The following is a 21831-nucleotide window of genomic DNA, read 5'->3' as shown; positions in this document are numbered from 1 at the left end:
GCATTCCTGCGTGCTCGCGGGGGTCCTACACGATATTAGGCAGGTTTACCAGTTTCTTTGGCTTTTCAGTGTAAATAAATAATATTATTTCTTACAAAACTGTTCTTTCTTCAGCACTTTGCAATTGAAGATGTTGATTAGAGATGTTATAATTCAAGATGCTTGACTTGGGGATGCCAATGGTGGAGGAAAGCGTGCCACTGGTTTCATAAGCCAATAGGGTGTAAGAGGTATTTCCTCGACTGCGGTTCTTGTTGGTCTGCTCCTGCACAGAATTTAGATGTACCCATTCTTCCAGCTATAACTCAGCTGTGTCACCATAAATCATGTTAGTCTTGAGCTGCATTTATACCTGTACAAGATTCCGTGCACACTAGACGCATGTGGTTGTTGTACAAGGAGACAAGGAGGCACATGCTCTGAAGCAATCTCACCCATGCTTCTGAATTGTGCACACAAGCCACCGTGTGCAGATGCAGATCTACCCATACTGGGAGTCTACTCATACTGGAAGTCATGTGCCTCTACTTGCGTGTGGGCAAGCACAGCCTCACAGCAACTAGCCACAAAGTGCAGAGGTGTAAATGCACATTCAGTCTGAACGTTAATAGCAGCAGCATCAGTGTTAATCTGAAAGTTGACGGCAACTGATCAGTAATCTGCTGGACATCTTACTGAAGTTAAGAATGAATACAAAACTTCTAATTCTTAGGAAGAGAGCTTTGTGTACTGTGAGAGTGTGCACCGCAATATTTCAGGCGCATCTGTAAAGTGTACAAAACTCTGGAGTAGAGCCAAATATGGCGCACTCTTTGACTGTTAAGGATTCCGCACTACAGGTCATCGATTTGTTGTACAGGAACTTGAATTTCAGTTGTCGGGTGATGCCTGTAGTAACATAATTGCTTTTGGTGATTTCATTTTGGAATTGAAATGCTCTACTATAAACTGGATGTAAATTCTGGAAAAGGATTAACAGAAGGTCATCGCCAGCATAATATGGACTTAGATGGTGTGCCATTGGAGATGGAACTGAAACAGATATCCTCAGTTGTTTCAGCCAAGTCAAGTGTCTTCATAAAGGGCTTGGAGAAAGGGAAGTGGGTGAAGGACTTGTTACCGAAATATGATGTATGTACTGCACTTCCAGCACCCCAAAAGAAAATGTGTGTCGACAAATATGAACTGATGACTATTGATTTAAATGTGAAATTGTTGGAATGGTGGCGGTTTGATCAGTGCTCGTGAGATTTCTCACATGATGGAATATAATCATAGAAATGTAATGTTTTTTATGTTAAAATACATCTGAGTAAATTAAATCTTGTTGTCAAACAATGAACTGCAATGATTTTTTGTGAAAATTACATCTGTAATATATATCACAGACTTTATGCACAACACCACAAAATAATGATATCCCGGACGTGTACACAGTATATCTAGTGAGTACGCATCCCCTGCGGTAAAGTGATACTGGTTAGGGTCATTGGCTGCACAACACGTTGCCATTGATTACGTAAATACTATGTTTACGCAGAGAGGAAACAGGGAGAAGGAAAGTGTGAGGGCAGGGCTAGAAATGAAAACTCTATTTTGACAGATCAATGCGTGGTAACTGCCTTGCAGCATGGCTGAAACCCTGAATACTCATCACTATAAGTGTTAGGTACATAGAATTCTATACAACGTGGTTTATATGTGTGTTTTGCATTTAATAACTGACAATAGTTCGATGTCTGCATAAAATGACGAATGGTAAGTAATATCTCCAAGGCACTGGAGTAGTTATCATGTGTCCCAGCCGAGCAGAGGGATTAGAGTCATAACACCATTGATGAAGCAGAGAAGTGGAGCTGCAGCAGCCTTAATGACTCAACTGCTTCATGCCTGAATCATGACATGGATCAGCCACAAGCCACCACCCCTGAATTCTATAGCACCAAGTCCATTCACTGCTGAATTAGTGCCAAACCAGTTCATTCTGTGAATAATTCATCATAAAGTTTATGTGGCTCTTGAATTGTATAGTGGTATTTATAGTACTTTAGAAAAACAAATGAATATCTGCTTACCTGTTTACATCACAGTAGTAGCTTATAGCAGTGGTGCTGTAAATACCACTTGTTAACATGAAACAAAAACAAAACAAAACAAAAATGCGTGGCACTGCCTTTGAGTAGCAGAGTGCCTCTAACTATACGTTATCAACGCAGAAACGTACACACTCGCTCACAGCACCTTACAGCATCAACATCCAAAAAAGGAATGCACTCATTTCGAACAGTGTGAACAGGGAGAAAGTTACATCATTTGGGAGCTCATTCTCCAACATCATAACACTTTGTAGTTTCAGCACTGTACCACTGACTGCTATTGCCATTGATGTTATGTGGCTGGAATCTATCAGCATCTCCACTAGTGGTCTCAGAGTAAGCATATATAAGCTGTCTATTATCTCAAAATCTTAGTATTCATAGCACGTTGAAACAAAATGTGTGGTTTTTGAGGCATTTCAAACTGCATTAGCTAAAATGGAAGTAGAAGAGGTTATGAGAATGAATAACAAACAAGTGCATTTTCCAAACGCAGTCTGTCTGCGGTTCACATATTAAATGATTAGGACTTTTCTGTATACAGAGTGGTTTGGATAGGTGCTTGGGACCATATTTCAAGGGTCAGGTTTCAGTTCCAGGGAAACATGGAAGAATTATCTAAGGTCTTGACACCAATACTTAGTCAGGAGTACAGGCATAGTATATGGTGGAACCATGCACTTAACTTGAAGAATAACTGATGGCTAATTGGTTTAGTTTCGAAAAAATAAGTGTACAACTAGCCTTTGATTAAAATGTTTGGAAGTACGTAAATGAAAATGTGTATGGTGCACTGCGCAACATGCATACGTTATTGGATAGTGATACCTTATCATGTATGACATAATAACTTGAAAACGTCAGTGAATGCAGGTGTATTCAACTATAGTACCAATACATCTTATTTCTGTTGCTATATTTCCGAAAATTGTAAAATAGCTATTTAAGGCAGTTATGTAATAAATAATTATTGCTTAACAAAGAGGCATACAATTTCCTATTCCTGAGACTAGTTGCTAGACTTACTGCGTTAATGCCTTAATGAACATTATTTATTCAAGATTCTAATGCATGGGTACATTAGGTAGTGGACTGCATGTTGTGAAATAGACGTGATCTAGGAGAAAAATTAGGATGGAAGAGAAATGATTTACTAATAAATATTTATTTCACATTTCTTGTTATGATACAGAATCATTCACAATTTATATAACATGAATGTCATCAAAAAATACATTTTTAGCTGAGGGTATGGAGTATATAATTTAAAAAGTCATCGAGAAAAATGTTTTTTTGCATACTTCTGTTGATAGATGCAAATGATGTACACCATTGTGATGTAGAATCATTTGCTATCTTACATAATGAAAATTTGGTTAAAAAATCCATTTTTAGCTGAACACGTGGAATATATAACTCCAACGTGGATGGTCTGCCAGTATCAAGTAGTTACCCTGGCAGATGATGCAGTGGCATATCCCATTCCTCATCTCTGGTTGATGAAATATTGCTTTGCTGCCCAATGAATGGTTCAATATCTTTGTTGCCCCATTCGTGTTGACTTCCCTCCCCAACCATAATATCCCAATTATGTTTCATAATTCCATTGGTGGGACATATACTATTCATCAAAAATGGTTCAAATGGCTCTGAGCACTATGAGACTTAACTGCTGTGGTCATCAGTCCCCTAGAACTTAGAACTACTTAAACCTAACTAACCTAAGGACATCACACACATCCATGCCCGAGGCAGGATTCGAACCTGCGACCGTAGCAGTCGCACGGTTCCGGACTGCGCGCCTAGAACCGCGAGACCACCGCGGCCGGCCTACTATTCATCATTCAGAAAATCAGGATATAGGCACTAATATCTCTACACTATATGTCGTATAATGAAATGGTTGGACACTGGACTCGCATTCGGGAGGACGACGCTTCAATCCCGCGTTCGGCCATCCTGATTTAGGTTTTCCGTGATTTCCCTAAATCGCTCCAGGCAAATGCCGGGATGGTTCCTTTGAAAGGGCACGGCCGACTTCCTTCCCCGTCCTTCCCTAATCCGCTGAGACCGATGACCTCGCTGTTTGGTCTCCTTCCCCAAAGAAACCAACCCTCATATAATGAAAACACATTCTCAAATTTGAATGGTCATTTTGTCTTTTCTTTCTTATCTAAGAGGTCATTTTCTAAGAATTTGGTACCGAATCTCTTTAACTCTTTTTGCTTGTTGTTGGAGTTCTAATATTAGTACCACAGTCGTCAATCGCAGTCAATTTACACATTATCTTCTACTATTCCATACCACTCCCTTTTGTTTTGACAACATAAAACATGGCGGATTGTTGTGCAATTTGCTCCACTATCGTCACGATGTTGTCTCCTTATGGTATTCTGTATCTTTGGTCCAAACACAGCTTTCATGATGACAAACTCCTATTAAGATATTATATTTGTTATGAGCTAAAAGTATCTGACTTCTATATAATTTTCATGTCTGGGCTCTGATTTGAGCTGTAGTTTTACCCTTGTGCATTATCGTAGTGGCGAGAGAAATGGGAAATGAAACGAAGCTGTTCAGTGGTTGTACAGGATATGTGGTAGAGATAGGAAGGTAGAGGAACAGGAGTGCAAAATTGCTGCCCTTTAGGCTCAATTAGACAAGGCTAGGAAAGATTTTCATAGCTTAAGGAAAGAGAAGGGTAAAGAGAGGTAGGAAGTAGCAACAGGTAACGGAAGGAACAGGCTTAAATCTTCATCTGACAGCTTTATGGTGAATGTTAAAAAAAAGTTTGAATTGTTGCTTCAGTTAGAAACTCATGAACTTCATGCAGCTGCAAGTGTAGACAAGTTACGACAAACTTACAGCACAACTCTCTTTAAGACTGGTGCTGTTCTGTTGTAGGTGACAGTGTATTTAGGATCACTTTGCAATGACTTCACCAAGGAACACACCGTACTTACACAATGAAGCGCCAAAACAACTGGTATAGGCATGCATATTCAAATACAGAGATACACTATGTGATCAAAAGTATCTGGACACACCCAAAAACATACGTTTTTCATGCAAGGTGCAACGCGTTGCCACCCACTGCCAGGTACTCCATATCAGCGAACTCAGTAGTCATTAGACTTCGTGAGAGAGCAGAATGGGGAGCTCCGCGGAACTCACAGACTTCGATCGTGGCCAGGTGATCGGGTGTCACTGTGTCATACGTCTGTACGCGAGATTTCCAAACTCATCCCTAGGTCCACTATTTCCGGTGTGATAGTGAAGTGGAAACGTGAAGGGACACGTACAGCACAAAATCGTACAGACCGACCTCGTCTGCTGACTGACAGAGACCGCCGACAGTTGAAGTGGGTCGTAATGTGTAACAGGCAGACATCTATCCAGACCATCACACAGGAATTGCAAACTGCATCAGGATCCATTGCAAGTACTATGACAGTTAGGCGGGAGGTGAGAAAACTTGGATTTCATGATCGAGCGGCTGCTCATAAGTCAAACATCCCATCAGTAACTGCCAAGCGACGCCTCGCTTGGTGTAAGGAGCGTAAACATCGGACGATTGAACAGTGGAAAACCGTTGTGTGGAGTGACGAATCAGTGTATACGAAGTGGCGATCCGATGGCAGGGTGTGGGTATGGCGGATGCACGGTGAACGTGCGTAGCCAGCGTGTGTAGCACCACCAGTAAAATTCGGAGGGCCGCGCGGGATTAGCCGAGCGGTCTAGGGCGCTGCAGTCATGGACTGTGTGGCTGATACCGGCGGAGGTTCGAGTCCTCCCTCGGGTATGGGTGTGTGTGTTTGTCCTTAGGATAATTTAGGTTAAGTAGTGTGTAAGCTTAGGGACTGATGACCTTATCAGTTAAGTCCCATACGATTTCACACACATTTGAACACAAAATTTGGAGGCAGCACTCTGTGAAGAATGGGCTGCCATTCCCCAAGAAACCTTCCAGCACCTGATTGAACGTATGCCTGAAAGAGTGAAAGTTGTCATCAAGGTTAAGGGTGGGCTAACACCATATTGAATTCCAGCATTATCGATGGAGGGAGCCACGAACTCTTAAGTTATTTTCAGCCAGGTGTCCGTATTCTTTTGATCTCATAGTGTATGTAATCAGGCAGAATTCGACGCTGCGGTTGGCAACGCCTGTATAAGACAACAGATGTCTGGCACATTTGTTAGATCGGTTACTGGTGCTACAACGGCAGGCTATCAAGATTTAAATGAGTTTGAACGTGGTGTTATAGTTGGTGCACGAGCAATGGGACACCATCTCCGAGGTTGCAATGAAGTGGGGATTTTCCCGTACGACCATTTCACGAGTCTACCGTGAATATCAGGAATCTGGCAAAACATCAAATCCCCGACATCGCTGCGGCCGGAAAAAAATACTGCAAGAACGGGACCAACGACGACTGAAGAGAAACGTTCAACGTGACAGAAGTACAGCCCTTCCGCAAATTGCTACTGATTTCAATGCTGTGCCATAAGAAGTCTCAACGTGCGAACCATTCAACGAAACATCAGCGATACGGGATTTCGAAGCCGAAGGTCCACTCGTGTAGCATTTATGGCTGCTCGACAAAAACAGCTTTACACCTTGCCTGGGCCCGTCAATATTGACATAGGTGTGGCCGAGCGGTTCTAGGCGCTACAGTCTGGAACCGAGAAACCGACACGGTCGCAGGTTAGAATCGTGCCTCGGGCATGGGTGTGTGTGATGTCCTTACGTTAGTTAGGTTTAAGTAGTTCTAAGTTCTAGGCGACTGATGATCTCAGAAGTTAGGTCCCATAGTGCTCAGAGCCATTTGAACCATTGACATTGAACTGTTTATGACTGGAAACTTATTGCCTGGTCGGAGGAGTCTCGTTTCCATTTGTATCGAGACAATGGACGTGTACGGGTATGCAAACAACCTCATGAATCCATAGACCCTGCTTGTCAGCAGGGAACTGTTCAAGCTGGTGGATGTTCTGCAGTGGTGTGGGGCGTGTGCAGTTGGAGTGATATGGGACGCCTGATAAGTTTAGGCACGACTCTGACAGGTGACACGCACGTAAGAATCCTGTCCGATGACCTGCATTCATTCACGTCCATTAGGCAGTCCGACGGACTTGGGCAATTCCAGCAGAACAATGCGACACCCCACACGTCCAGAACTGCTACAAAGTGGTTCCAGGAAAACTCTTCTGAGTTTAAACAATTCTGCTTGCCGCCAATCTCCCCTGACATGAACATTATTGAACATATCTGGGATGCATTGCAACGTGCTATTCAAAAGCGATCTCCACCCCTCGTGCTCTTCCGGATTTATGGACAGCCCTGGATAATTCATGGTGTCAATTTCCTCCTGCTGTACTTCATACATTAGTGAAGTCAATGCCATGCCGTGTTGCAGCATTTCTGTGTGCTCGCGGGGGCTGTTCATGATATTAGGCAGGTGTACCAGTTTCTTTGACTCTTCAGTGTAGCTGGTGCGCTATGTAATAGTATTGATAGAGGTCCCGGGTACAGTTTAGGGCGTGACCTGTAAAAAATTGCATCAGTATCGAGACACCAATATGTTGCGTTTGTATGTGCTCTCAGACGCCACGACTTACCTCATCTGAGCTCTTAAGTCAGGAGACTTAATTTGTGAGTTGGAACGGCTGCTTATGTGGGTTACAGGCTCGCATATTGGCGTGGTTCCTGCTGATTTTCTTAGTAGCTGGAGTTACGCTAGATATGGCCTTCACCTCAACAGGTAAGAGAAGTATAGACTGGCTGGTCTAATCGTAGAAAATTGAATGGGGGAAGCACTGTGATGAATGATAAAATGCCAATGGCTACAGGCTTCAGAACAGCCCCTCTTTTAGGTTAGGGAGAACAGAAACAAACCAAGCCTTATGAGAGGTTAGGACTGAAGCAAACTTTCAGTTTATGAAAGAAACAAGATAACATAATTCTGGCGTTTTGCACCTGCACAAGCAGCTGTTGGTTAAAAATCTTCAACAAACAGCAAAAATTTTATTTCCACTCAGTTTTAAAGCATGAAACGCCAGCTATCTTTATTACATCAAAATATTCGATGACTAAGAAGTAAAATTAATAAGCTACTTATCTGCAATGATGAATTAGACATCAAACCTAGCTGACATAATCTGCCTCTCTGAATGTCATGTGACGACTGGTATGTCGTATTTATTTTTTAGATAATTAATATCTGAAAAATCTTCCCATAAACATGTGTAGATCCAAAAGTGATGAAAAATTGAAAGGCTAGGTCAGTTACTGCAGGAAAGTCTTCTTTTGGCACCAACTTCTAGAAATCTAGAAATTCTTCTGGAGAAGTTTGTAACTTTGAAAATAGTTTTTCTGCAAAATGTTTTTAGTGCAGAATTACTCAGCAGTTGAGTAAGTTCCAACGGAATATTGGTAGCATAACTGATTCTTTCAATTACACAAATTGTAAAAGGGTGGACGAAAATATGTAAATTTTCTTTTATACTTTAGAAGATCAGAAATTTGCTCTCAAACGACTGTAATAGCTATCTAATTTTAGATTCGTTCTTAGTACAATTAATAGTGGCGATATAGATTTCCTCTTTCAAATTTTTGAGTGTGGGATAAAGGTCAATATTTTCGTTTGCCAAATTCATTAAAATCAGATTTAATTCAGCTTTCAATCTCCTTATCAATGTAAACATAGTCGGAAGTGAGAAAACTTTGCCTTGTAACTTTAGGTGTAAAACATTGAAATAATTAATGATGTCAACAAGATTTTTTTCAGTAAATCAGTTTCCAAAGATAACGACCTTTTTTCCTCTAAAAATTCCAGCACCTACTCTCTCAAGTTGAAGAAATGTTTCAACATATTGTCCCTTGAGAGACACTGACAGCGCAGTACAGTTGTAACTCTTTATATTCGCTGATATATTCTTCAAATAAAATCCTGAATTGACATCTGTGAAGAGCTTTTGCACTCACGAAGTTTATGTAGAGTACTACCGGATCCTCAATAATACCACCTTCAAGTCCTTTACACACAATGCTTCCTGGTGGATGATGGAACGATATGAAAATATTTTTCGATGTAAGTAATTTTCTAACGAAGCTACACAACCATTGTTTTTCCCGATCATTGCGGATGCACCATCAGTACAAACAGATTTCATTTTGTCCCATGATAAAGCCTTTTTTTTCAGCGTGTTCTTTAATTTTCGTTAGAAGGTCTTTTCCATGGGTTGTAAGTTCTAGCTGACATATTTCTAGTAGCTCTTGCCATGCGTCGCGTTGGGTAGCCGCGCAGACTGAAGCGCTTTGTCACGGTCCGTGCGGCTCCCCCCGTCGGAGGTTCGAGTCCTCCCTCGGGCATGGGTGTGTGTGTTGTCCTGAGCTTAAGTTAGTTGAAGTTAGGTTAAGTAGTGTGTAGGCTTAGGGACCGATGACCTCAGCAGTTTGGTCCCATAAGACCTTACCACAAATATCCAAATTTCTTGACATACATTCTAGTGTTCATCAATCCAACGAACAAAAATAGCTAACTGAGATCTGCTCGTTAAATCACAGGTTTCGTCTAACGCCAACGAAAAGTATTGGCACTTTGGCACTGGCCGCTGATATCAATTGACATCTCGTCCACCCGTCTCGTAACGGTGTTTCGTGAAAGATTATCGGTCTTAGCTTTGACGTTTTGGTCATTAAAATTTCACGCAGAGCCTATTTAACAGTTTCTGCATTAGAAAAAGACATCTTCTTTTTCGTTAAAACCAAAGAAATCACGTAAGATGTAGATTCGAGCTCGTTGTGTCTTTTAACGAAAATATGTTGGTGGAATAGTTCCCGTTTCATTTTCTTTAACAAATCTTCCCTGATGGCACTACCACCAAGATCCCATTTTCAAAGTTATTAGATTTCGCTTATAATGCCTTTCTAAATTATATTATTTTGCGCAGTTACTGTAGCAAAACAAAGTAAACATATGGGTTACTGCGCCTTGCTTTCTGTAAAACAATAGTTCTTTCCCCATACATCATGAAAATGACGGGTCTCTGTCGATTTCGACGTGCTTGGTTTGCTCTGAGCCATACTACAACAAACGGCACTTATTACCTCATGAATGCCTAATGTAAAAACTAGTGGGGAAATCTTAAATTAGATAACAACGGATAACATTCGTTTGAATGCTAAAGTAAGCACTCCCTGTGGTTTTTAACAAAAACTGACCAGGTAAGTCCAATGTCTGTTGCAGCGCAGTCTTTAAAATCACAAATTAAAATACTTTCAGGTACATACTTTTAAGCAATATAATTAAAAACTGCAACTATAAGTAAATACGCGCGTAACTGGCGCCAAATGATTCTCGAAACATAAAGGGACTACGACCTTCTGAGCGGGACAGCCAATGGCGTGACCGCTCACAACGTGCATCAGTTGTTATTTCCGCTGCGCGCGACTATTTTTGAACTTGGTGGGAATTTTGAAACTTGCTCACGTGGGCCGTTCACAGACCACGGGCAACCTTGCGTTAAGTGTTACAGGATATACACTCCTGGAAATTGAAATAAGAACACCGTGAATTCATTGTCCCAGGAAGGGGAAACTTTATTGACACATTCCTGGGGTCAGATACATCACATGATCACACTGACAGAACCACAGGCACATAGACACAGGCAACAGAGCATGCACAATGTCGGCACTAGTACAGTGTATATCCACCTTTCGCAGCAATGCAGGTTGCTATTCTCAAATGGAGACGATCGTAGAGATGCTGGATGTAGTCCTGTGGAACGGCTTGCCATGCCATTTCCACCTGGCGCCTCAGTTGGACCAGCGTTCGTGCTGGACGTGCAGACCGCGTGAGACGACGCTTCATCCAGTCCCAAACATGCTCAATGGGGGACAGATCCGGAGATCTTGCTGGCCAGGGTAGTTGACTTACACCTTCTAGAGCACGTTGGGTGGCACGGGATACATGCGGACGTGCATTGTCCTGTTGGAACAGCAAGTTCCCTTGCCGGTCTAGGAATGGTAGAACGATGGGTTCGATGACGGTTTGGATGTACCGTTCCCTATTCAGTGTCCCCTCGACGATCACCAGTGGTGTACGGCCAGTGTAGGAGATCGCTCCCCACACCATGATGCCGGATGTTGGCCCTGTGTGCCTCGGTCGTATGCAGTCCTGATTGTGATGCTCACCTGCACGGCGCCAAACACGCATACGACCGTCATTGGCACCAAGGCAGAAGCGACTCTCATCGCTGAAGACGACACGTCTCCATTCATCCCTCCATTCATGCCTGTCGCGACACCACTGGAGGCGGGCTGCACGATGTTGGGGCGTGAGCGGAAGACGGCCTAACGGTGTGCGGGACCGTAGCCCAGCTTCATGGAGACGGTTGCGAATGGTCCTCGCCGATACCCCAGGAGCAACAGTGTCCCTAATTTGCTGGGAGGTGGCGGTGCGGTCCCCTACGGCACTGCGTAGGATCCTACGGTCTTGGCGTGCATCCGTGCGTCGCTGCGGTCCGGTCCCAGGTCGACGGGCACGTGCACCTTCCGCCGACCACTGGCGACAACATCGATGTACTGTGGAGACCTCATGCCCCACGTGTTGAGCAATTCGGCGGTACGTCCACCCGGCCTCCCGCATGTCCACTATACGCCCTCGCTCAAAGTCCGTCAACTGCACATACGGTTCATGTCCACGCTGTCGCGGCATGCTACCAGTGGTAAAGACTGCGATGGAGCTCCGTATGCCACGGCAAACTGGCTGACACTGACGGCGGCGGTGCACAAATGCTGCGCAGCTAGCGCCATTCGACGGCCAACACCGCGGTTCCTGGTGTGTCCGCTGTGCCGTGCGTGTGATCATTGCTTGTACAGCCCTCTCGCAGTGTCCGGAGCAAGTATGGTGGGTCTGACACACCGGTGTCAATGTGTTCTTTTTTCCATTTCCAGGAGTGTATGTTAGCATCTCATTTTTATTGAGCAGAAATGGAGGAAGAAGGAGTTGTCATAATCATCAGGAATGGTCATAAACTTAAGAGCACAGACATTCTTAAATTTTGCCTAGAGCAGTATACGGAAGCATGTGTGACAGACGTAGAATGTCGTAATGAATTCTGCATATTAGAAAGTGTGTACCGAGCACGTGCAGATAACTTTAATCTGTGCATAAACAACCTTGAAGCTCTACTGGGTATTTAACAATAAAAAAAACGAAATAGTGGTTGCTGGTGATTTAAAGTAGACCTTCTTCAATACTCTCCCGGTAATAATTTATTAGAGACTGTAACACCATCATTTAACTTAATTGCTACCGTAAACTTCCCAGGTATCGTAGCTATTTGCTCACAAATAGCCTTTGATTATAGGAAGGTCTAATTGAAACGTCTCCTTAGAAAAATTGTACATGACTGTGCTTAAACTGACACACAATATTTTTAGCGCAACGCAATCTGACTTTCAATAGTCCCTACAAAAGAATGGCCCTGACTAACATTAACCTATACCCTTCACAAATCACTTACCTCACAAAAATCTTCGTTACTCGAACTACTGCAATACAGCGAGCTCCACTACTGCCAGCTAAATAAAAGGTTCAAACTACTGAAGGCACTAACTACTGATAGGCGTAGTTAGCAAATGAAAGATTTTGATAGAGAACAAACAATGTATTTACCTTAATAGTGTTCAAAAGTCATAATATATATAGCAGTTCATGACATCCAGTCTTACAAATATACTGTCTCTGATGGACACACGTCCAGATCATCCGCTCTCAAAACTCCGCCATTTCTCTTCCCACATCCACCACTGCTGGCGGCTCACCTCCAACTGCGCAACGCTACGCGCTGTTAACAGCCAACTGCCCAACACTACAATGGCGAATATTACTCCAACAATACAGACCAACCACAGCCTTTACACAGCACAGTCAGTGATTTTCATATAGAGCGCTACATGGCGTTACCAACATAAAAACCTAAACAGCCTACTTACATAATGAAGAAAATTATAGAACAAAATCAATAGTCAATGTCCTTACAGACAATGACATGCAGTCCGTTTTGTTAAATATTAGTACTGTACAGGATATAAAATCTGTGAAATCTGAATTGAAGATGGAATAAAATTTTTATGGCCATTAGTAAATAGTTACTAGCCAATTCTCTGTCGCTTAACTTTAAAACTGCATGCTACGTGTCGTTCAGAATTTGTAAGAGGTTTCCCACCAAATTGCCTGACATATGATGACAAACAGATAGAAGAAGTGGACAGTGTTGAATCCTTGGGATTACAGCTTGACAATAAATTCAACTAGAAGGAGCTCACCACAGAACTGCTGCAGCATCTAAAGAAATCTATTTGTTGTGCGAATGTTGTCAGATATATGAGATATAAAAATGAAGACTCTGGCATACTGTACTTACTTTCATTCCATACTGTCGTATGCGATTATTTTTTGGGGTAACTCATCAAAGCCAGCTGAAATTTTCCCAGGACCAAAAACGTGTAATAAGAGTTAATTATTGTGTGAACTCAAGAACATCCTGCCAGGGCCCGTTTAGGGAACGAGTGATATTAATTACTGCTTCCCAATATATTTATTCCTTAATGAAATTTCTCATTAAAAATATATCTCTTTTCAAACTACCAGTACAGTTCATGGAACCAATACTAGAAATAAGAACAATCTACACAAAGACTTCACATCACCTACTATGGTCCAAAAAGGTGTCCATTATTCAGGAACACACATTTTCAATAACTTGCCACCAGACACAAAAAGTGTAACCGCCAACAGAGTTTAGTTTAAAAGGAACCTAAAGGATTTAACGGCGGCCCCTTCCTTATACTCCAGTGATAAATTTCCTAGTAGAATCAAGTGACGTGTAATATCAAATAATGCAAGTATTACTACACTCTAACTCCTGGACAAATTTAGTTAGGTAATGCGATCATTGTAAATAAGTGTCGTAAAATGATTATTCAGTTTAGAGTTTATTACCTTTTAAATGAAAATATGTTTAAAAATTTTTTGTTTCATTCCACATCTATGACGATTATTTCACTTGGGGCATGTGGAAGGTATATTAGCATAGTTGTTTTTCATTTTAAATATTTATTGTGTATGCTTGTTTTCCTGGTGTGTTTATCATGGAGGATCTCCTCACTATGGATCAAGTGGAACGAAAAGTACATCTAATCTAACCGAAGCTATTTAAAATGACTGAGCGATTTTTAGTATATTACTAAAACTTGGATCTCATTTGTGTACTACTGTTGCACGCATTTCATTATCCGATGCTAAAATTGCAAATATAGACACTTCCTGATAAACAGAGCAAAGCACCCCAAGGACATGGTCGGATGCTAATGTAAGTCATACACATGTACGTCAACGGCAGTTCTTTGTGACAGAACATGCAAAAACAGAGCATTGGTGTTTTTCATGTTTAGTGATGTTACCAGGCCTCCTGGAGCACCTACGGGCCACGAACAGCGTGAGATGCTGAGTGATCCATGTTAAGGTCACCAAGATGCCACACGATCCTAAGAGACAGCGTTATCAACACCCGACAGAGTTTCAAAAGGCCCTCATTGTAGGTCTTTATTTGGCCGCATGGTCAAATCATTGAGTATTCAGATGTGTAGAGCATTCGGATGTGTCATTGGCCTGATGTTGGATTACATGGGATTGTGAGGGCAGACATAGTCGTCGTCAAGGCTCCACTCGACCACATCTGGCCATCACAACTGTGCACCAAGCACATTGTAATCCCTTTACATAAGAGTGTAGCGGAGGCTAAACGGGTTGGTTTTTTATCCAGTCTTTGGGTTGGATTCGTAGTATAAGTATTTATGATTGTGAGCTCGGTTCTCTGACTGTGCCTCCTAGATATATGCCGTATGCTGGTCATATCGATATCCTCTCCTCGCGGTAGGCCAAACAACTCTGCGTCTTCATCGCTGACAGACGAGGATACAATATTTCATACGTCTTATTCTTGTCGAGTTATTCTGCCTGGTACGCGCTAAGTAAGTTCGTGCTAAATAGGATAATAATGAATGAGAAGAGATCTCACGATTTGAATAAAATGCGATAAAATCACTAAGAATTGCGAGCAGTTGGCAAGTTCAAAGAAAACAGCAATCTTTGTGATAAGCAAAATGTTACCAAAACTAATGTAATGTTAATGGCAGATATGAGAGTGAATTTTTAAAATCTAGACCATATTTACGGTAATGCCCATAAATTCCAATTTTTTTTGCTATGCAAATTCCGATAATGGATAAGCATCATCTATTCATTCTCTTACTGAAGATATAACTGCTGAAGCAAGAGGTGCAAGATTGATGACACAGATAGACTATCGTATTTTCCACAATTGTTTCATGAGGATCTGATATCGAGCAACAGTTCCTCCCTCCGATTGTTGCACAGAAGGAAAAAACCTGAAATGTTGAGGGAAGTATTGGCAGAGTCTAAAAGCAAGTGAGCACTGCTGATAAATGTAATGTCACTGGAGCGGATGATACTACTGTGCTATTCTATGTCTACAGCTCTACAGATATACCTCCCCCCCCCTCCCAGTTCAGTAGAGGAATCACAGAATTGATGCGCAGTGCTACAGACCTACACTGTTACCCCAATATCTACTTTAGACACTGGACTCGCATTCGTGGGGACGACGGTTCAATCCCACGTCCGGCCATCCTGATTTAGGTTTCCCGTGATTTCCCTAAATCGCCCCAGGCAAATGCCGGGATGGTTCCTTTGAAAGGGCACAGCCGACTTCCTTCCCCATCCTTCCCTAATCCGATGAGAGCGATGACCTCGCTGTCTGGTCTCCTTCCCCAAACAACCCCAACCCAATATCTATTGCTGGTGTGCAATGGGTTTCCTTCAGTCTCAAGAAAACATCACTGGGAGTCAGCATGTATTAAAAATACAACAATCGATCAAGACAGCTGGCTCCTTCAATACAATTTCTCGTTGCCGCCCAGACAACAAGACACGTTCTTATTAAACCTCTGACCAAATATACAACTCACTTTCAACTCGAAAGACTTGCACAAGGCGAACGGTCTACCCGACGGGAGGCCCTAGCCACTCGGCATTTGCATTTCCATCTTACAACTCATTTGATGATTTTCTATCAGAAACGATTCACTATGACACCTCACAGTAACAAAGGTCTTCTGAATGTAGAGACTGACTGTTATGAATGGTTTATACAAGTGATTCTGTAAAACTGTGAAAAAAATTAATAGGGAATATGGTATGTTATAATGAACGAGTCAGTATCGATGTATATAAGGTAATTAATGAAATTATATGAAAAATAATGGCGGACACATTGGATTGGTTGCAGATATCCGTAAGTCTGTGTCTCCTGAAGACAGCTTCGCGGACACATATTTCGCCACTTTAGTTGCCTTTGAAATTCAGTTCTGTGGTTGAATTCGATAATAGCGTGAACTTTAATACTTTGAATCCTGTATCAAATATGCGTGTCTGTTTTGTGTTTCAGGGCTCGGGAGGACGGGCGTTCTGATCGCTTGTTACCTGGTGTTCAGCCTGAGAGTCCGAGCCAACGACGCAATCAGATATGTCAGGCTGAAGAGGCCCAATTCTGTCCAGACGAGTGGCCAGATCACATGTGTTCAGGAGTTCGAACAATTTGTCTTCCCTCATAGTACAGTATTCTGTAATAAGTAAGACATAAGCTACACTTCCTACATGTCACTCTTTCAACTTGTCTTTGTAATCTCTATGCATGTTTCAAAATGTTAGGCATTCTTACAGTCTGTATCTCTAGCATGCTGGGTTTGGAACGGATCCGCAACTTTTTTATGATTACAAATAACCTTTATGAAAACCGCCTTAGGTAGCGCAGGAAGAACATTTATTTATTGATTACTGGTTTCGTACTGCTTGTGCATTATCAAATCAGGGATAAAATACAGGAGATGTCACTGTTTACAGCAATAAGGTTTACAAAACTGTATTACAATAGCAACTTAGGCTAATACTGTTCAAAAACAGATGACATACTATAATGTAAGTGTTGCGTTGCACCAGTCATGCAACTGGAAAATTGGCCTTAAAAGCAATAAGGCTACAGGGGCTCGACAAAAATATGGAAACACGAGAGAAATGCGTGCTGGAACATAAATGCGAATGTTAGCCAAGACGGCAGGTTACGGTGTTGCATTTGACTACGAACGTCACTTAAGTAATGCCCTCAATACGTTGCAATTGTCAATCGTGGTCAGAATAGCGTTCTGTTTAGTTGTGAGTGCGTTAAGAGTATGTCGGAGCTAAGTGAAGTCGAACATTTTTTGTGCTTGTATGGTGGGTGCTTCCGTAGCTAAGGTGGCCGAAGTGTTTCGTGTTTCAAGAGGCACGATATCGAAGATTTATACAGGGAAAGCGGAAAACATCACCCTCTAAGTTATAACGTGGACGGAAGTGTGTGTTGACTGATTGTGTCAGACTGCCGCTGGAGAGAATTGTTACAAAAAATAGGGGAACGACGGCTGCAAACGACGCTGCTGAACTGCATGTCGCACTTGCGAACCCTGTCAACACGAAAATAACGAAGGGAGCTGCATAAACAGGGAATTGCAGAGCGAGTTGGAATTTCAACACAGCTGTGGATGTCTTGGAAATATTCCCTCACTCTATCAGATTCATTGACAACTTCATTAAATCGATACCCTTTGTGCGGGACAGTTTTTCCTTGCTTCTTATTGATGGATCCTAGGTTTGGCATATTTGGTGGGATTAGATCCTGCAACCCTACCGGATTTTATTTTCCCTTTCCTCCTATCGGTGGATACTGACACAGTTAGGATATTTGGTAGGAAGTCTTTTGCGTTGGAGAAAGCTGAAAATTTCAAAATCTCAGCCCTGTTGTATGCTATGTCCTTAAACAAGCTGCGGAGGTGTTAGACTGGTGTGTGTGCTTGCAATACCATTATCAGAAACAATAAATTGATCACTAGGGAATTTGATGTTACGATCGAGTTTTTAAAGCACTGTCTAATCCCTAAGTTTGTTCTCTCAGCTACACCAGGGCGGAGAATGTGCAGGAGAAGTGAGAGGAGAAGGAGGAAGGGTATGCTGTATGATAGGATAGAGACAACAACAACAAGACAGAGTCCATTGCGATGTATTGAGTAACATTAAACGCGATACATTTAAACCACGATCCAATCTGTAGTAGTAGTTGTTGTTGTCATGGCTAGATGTCAGAGATCGCTATCAGTCGGGAATTTGACTTCGCAACTGGGTTTTAAAAGTACTTTAGATTTCCTACATTGGTTCTCTCCAGTACATTCTGAAGGAGGAAGAGCCTACTGCATGATAGGATAGAGACAAAATCAAATACCACTGCAAGACAGGGTCCACTGTGATGTATTGAGGAGTACTAAACATTATACACTTAAACCCCAGTCCAGTCCACAGTAGTAGTTGTCATGGCTAGATGTCAGAGATCGCTAAAACACTCACACATCCTGTGCACTCATGGCCCGATGTCCACACACAGTGTGCCTGCCCCTTGTACACCGCCAGCACGAACACTCAGAGGCTGCAGAAAACTGCCACGGTCATGTCGGCCAGAGTGCGCCACCCCAGCCATCGACTGCATCTGCAAGTGATTGTAGTGTTAGGAATTCGAATGTTACCAATATGTCTAGTGGCAACACTTGGCAGTGATCGACACTGAATCGCTCAGTTCTCCTTGGAGAATACATGCAACACATATGACCGCAGAGACAGCCCTACACATGCTGAGTATTAGTTCGCTTTGCAGCTATCCAGTGGGTTTCACCGCCGGGCTTGTCCCTGCAGCGAAGCCAGAACGTTTCTTTGTACCTGCCACTCACGAGAGCCTTGAGTCGAAAATGCCCATTCGTTCCAGTAACAGGCACCACATGACCCACACACCAAATGGTGTCATCCTAGGACACCAGCTACATATTTATCACTCTATTTACATTTAAATATTACGATTGAAGCCCGAATCGGATGACATGCGATAATGAACGGCGAAGTATTGGAAATACCGCCTCCTGACGGTTGATGTTCTGGAGACATCAGTATCTATATCCTTCTTACGATTGGACATAATCTTCCACGTAAAATCCTTCTTCCCTCTTACGGCTATCGATGCTTTGAAATTGCAATCTCCGACACCAAATCCATACCTCCCTTATGATCAGACATCTCCATTTTGTTTGCACATGTTGGAACAATGACCACAGTAACTTTACACTCTTACACAAACTTTATAAACCTGCCAATCACAGAGAATCTATCGCACATCCGCTACTAAGTATAATACTTCGCCAATAACTGGATGCAGATGGCACCACCCAATACTGAGTGAAAATCCGTGCTGGATCGACACGCCTCATTTGTTTTTCTTGCGGACCAGTGTGCCTTTAGAAGAGAGGTGCAATGGTCTTATAAGCTGTTAAAAACACAAACGCAAAGACCATGTTACTGTCACCCTGCATGAGAAGTGGTCTCTTGGTTCTACAGGCACACACATGTATCACTAACGATATCCATGTGTTATAAATAGAGATATGGTATTTCTTCCTAATGAAGTGGTCTTTCACATAAATACCGCGATATAGAGACAGTGATCGCAGGGTGTGTATTAACAGACCAAAAGTGCAGGTCCACGTCGCCAGCCGTGTAAGCTCGTAATAAAATCCCCCTTATCACTGAAATTAGAAAGTGATTCGGATAATGAATGTGGTATGAAGCCGATATTTGCAACTCCCTCTTGCCACTGTTAGATATTTCACACGCTAACACACAGTATTAGTAGTGCATTCTATCTCGATACTACGTAGATAGTGTAACAGAGGTACTGCGATACATCCATCGGGTTATGGGCCAGGGAGGATGATGGTTGCCTGAGAATGATCACATACTGTACAGTAGATGATGTGCTATGTGAAAATCACTTAAAAAATACAACCCTAGATTGAAGTCATAAGGAATGTACAAAACCTGTCTCAGTACTTTGGCTTTTCAGATCTATATAGTGTTATACTTTTTGGTAGAAATGCTGTCTGCCATTTGGAATCAAGTCAATACATTCAACCAAATACTTGAGATGGATCCTATCGATACGCCTTTTAATGATTACAGTCACTGTGGAATCATATTCGTGGCACTCTCGTATCCCGAAACGAGTCATCTTTTCCTAACTTTTCTCCTAAGGACCCCATACAGCAAAACTCCAGCGTGGTGTCAGACAGTTCCGCAGCAACATGTAACGCTTCCTCAGTCTCTGCTGCGCCCTCCCAGCACCTTTGTCCATGTGATCAGACCAATTTAAGTCGAAACTGAGCAGAAGTGGGACAGCGCTGTATCTAAGACCTTCTGCATACCGCAGAGAAACAGGATGAGCTGAGTTAATGCAGCAGGACCGCGTTTTGACCATTCGATGGAAATGAGAACATGTTTTCATAGCTCTGGCAACCATGTACGGTGTGTAATGCCTGCGCCAAACGAAGCTTTCTCCTGCAACACGAGGTAGTAGAACGGACAGTACGAGCAGTTGCGGTGGTGTTCCTTACTGGGAAAATTAGAAAGACTCCACATCGTACGGAACTGGAAGAAGGACGAGGATTTTGCTACTGCACTGCACTGTGTTTCCAAACTACATACAGGTACTGAAGTCCGAAGGAGATCTCCATCCCTCAGGCTGCATTCATGTCTGTTACCCAAACATCCTCTTTTGTGGCGGTGTTCGTAGCGACAAACAATTCGCTGTAGAAACGGCTTACGAAGTCACCGCCACACTTTTAATAGCGGGCCGACCGGTCCGCTGGAACAGTGAACAGAAAGATGAAAACCCAAACACTCTGATTAAATAAAAGTCGGTACTTATCTTTATTACGAAGATACAGCAACACAATAGTGAACTCCGTGTCTACAGAAATCTGTCTAGTTCGAGTCGGAGCGGCTAGGTCAGCGTCGGCTGACGACAAACAACAACTCTGCTGCGATGAACACACAACTGACTAGCAAGTACACAAATCGGTGACGAGTATACAACTGAGCGGCGAATACAGAACTGTCCTAGCGCTCGCGACTCCAGCGCTTAAGAAGCCAGAAGCCAACGGTGGCGCGCGCAGACTTGCGGCGATTTCCTGTATCGCTGGCGCTGCTTATGCGGACGGCGTCCGGACTTTGATGCTGCCAACCTTTTGGCAGCGGGCTCGGTTGGCATTACTGGCTAGGATATAACATCCTCTCTATCCTCGTTATTTTGTAGCATCCAACAGAGAAAAACTATGACCTATAAAAACTCTACTAAAGTCACCTGGTAGAGAACTCCATAAGATATTAGTGTATCCATCTCTTCCAGTCTATCAGAAACAAATTCCGTCTGTGTGCTGACATTGAGCATATGTGGCGATCGCATTAAATGTACAGGTATAGGTCCATTGGATCTGGTGGCCAGTGTCGATGTCGCTTGCACAGACCAATGTGAAGTTTCATCGTCCATACTGCAGGGGACCATCTCCCACAGACTACCAGTTGCAAGAGAGAGCCTCTGTGTCGTTCTTTCATAAGCAGTTTGGTACATTGTTTTTCTGCTGTAACACATACAAACAGTGTATGACCGCAGTTTTGTACACCGCCATACATTTTGTTTTCCCACCGTGGTTTTGAGGTCTGTATCAGGTGCTTAA

General features: G+C 42.7%; 1 protein-coding gene across 1 annotated transcript in view; it reads left to right on the top strand.

The window, feature by feature from the left end:
* Window positions 1-21831, top strand: part of LOC126470871 (protein tyrosine phosphatase domain-containing protein 1-like) — a 560875-nt gene that overhangs the window by 348813 nt on the left and 190231 nt on the right. Inside the window, exon 5 of the mRNA XM_050098887.1 lies at window positions 16638-16821. Coding sequence (XP_049954844.1) covers window positions 16638-16821 — 184 coding nt within the window. The remainder of the gene's footprint in view (window positions 1-16637; window positions 16822-21831) is intronic.

This window comes from Schistocerca serialis, chromosome 3 (genome assembly GCF_023864345.2).
Source record: "Schistocerca serialis cubense isolate TAMUIC-IGC-003099 chromosome 3, iqSchSeri2.2, whole genome shotgun sequence".
Taxonomy (NCBI): domain Eukaryota; kingdom Metazoa; phylum Arthropoda; class Insecta; order Orthoptera; family Acrididae; genus Schistocerca; species Schistocerca serialis.
The sequence above is the reverse complement of the archived record's forward strand: the minus strand, read 5'-3'. Positions and strand labels throughout refer to the sequence as shown.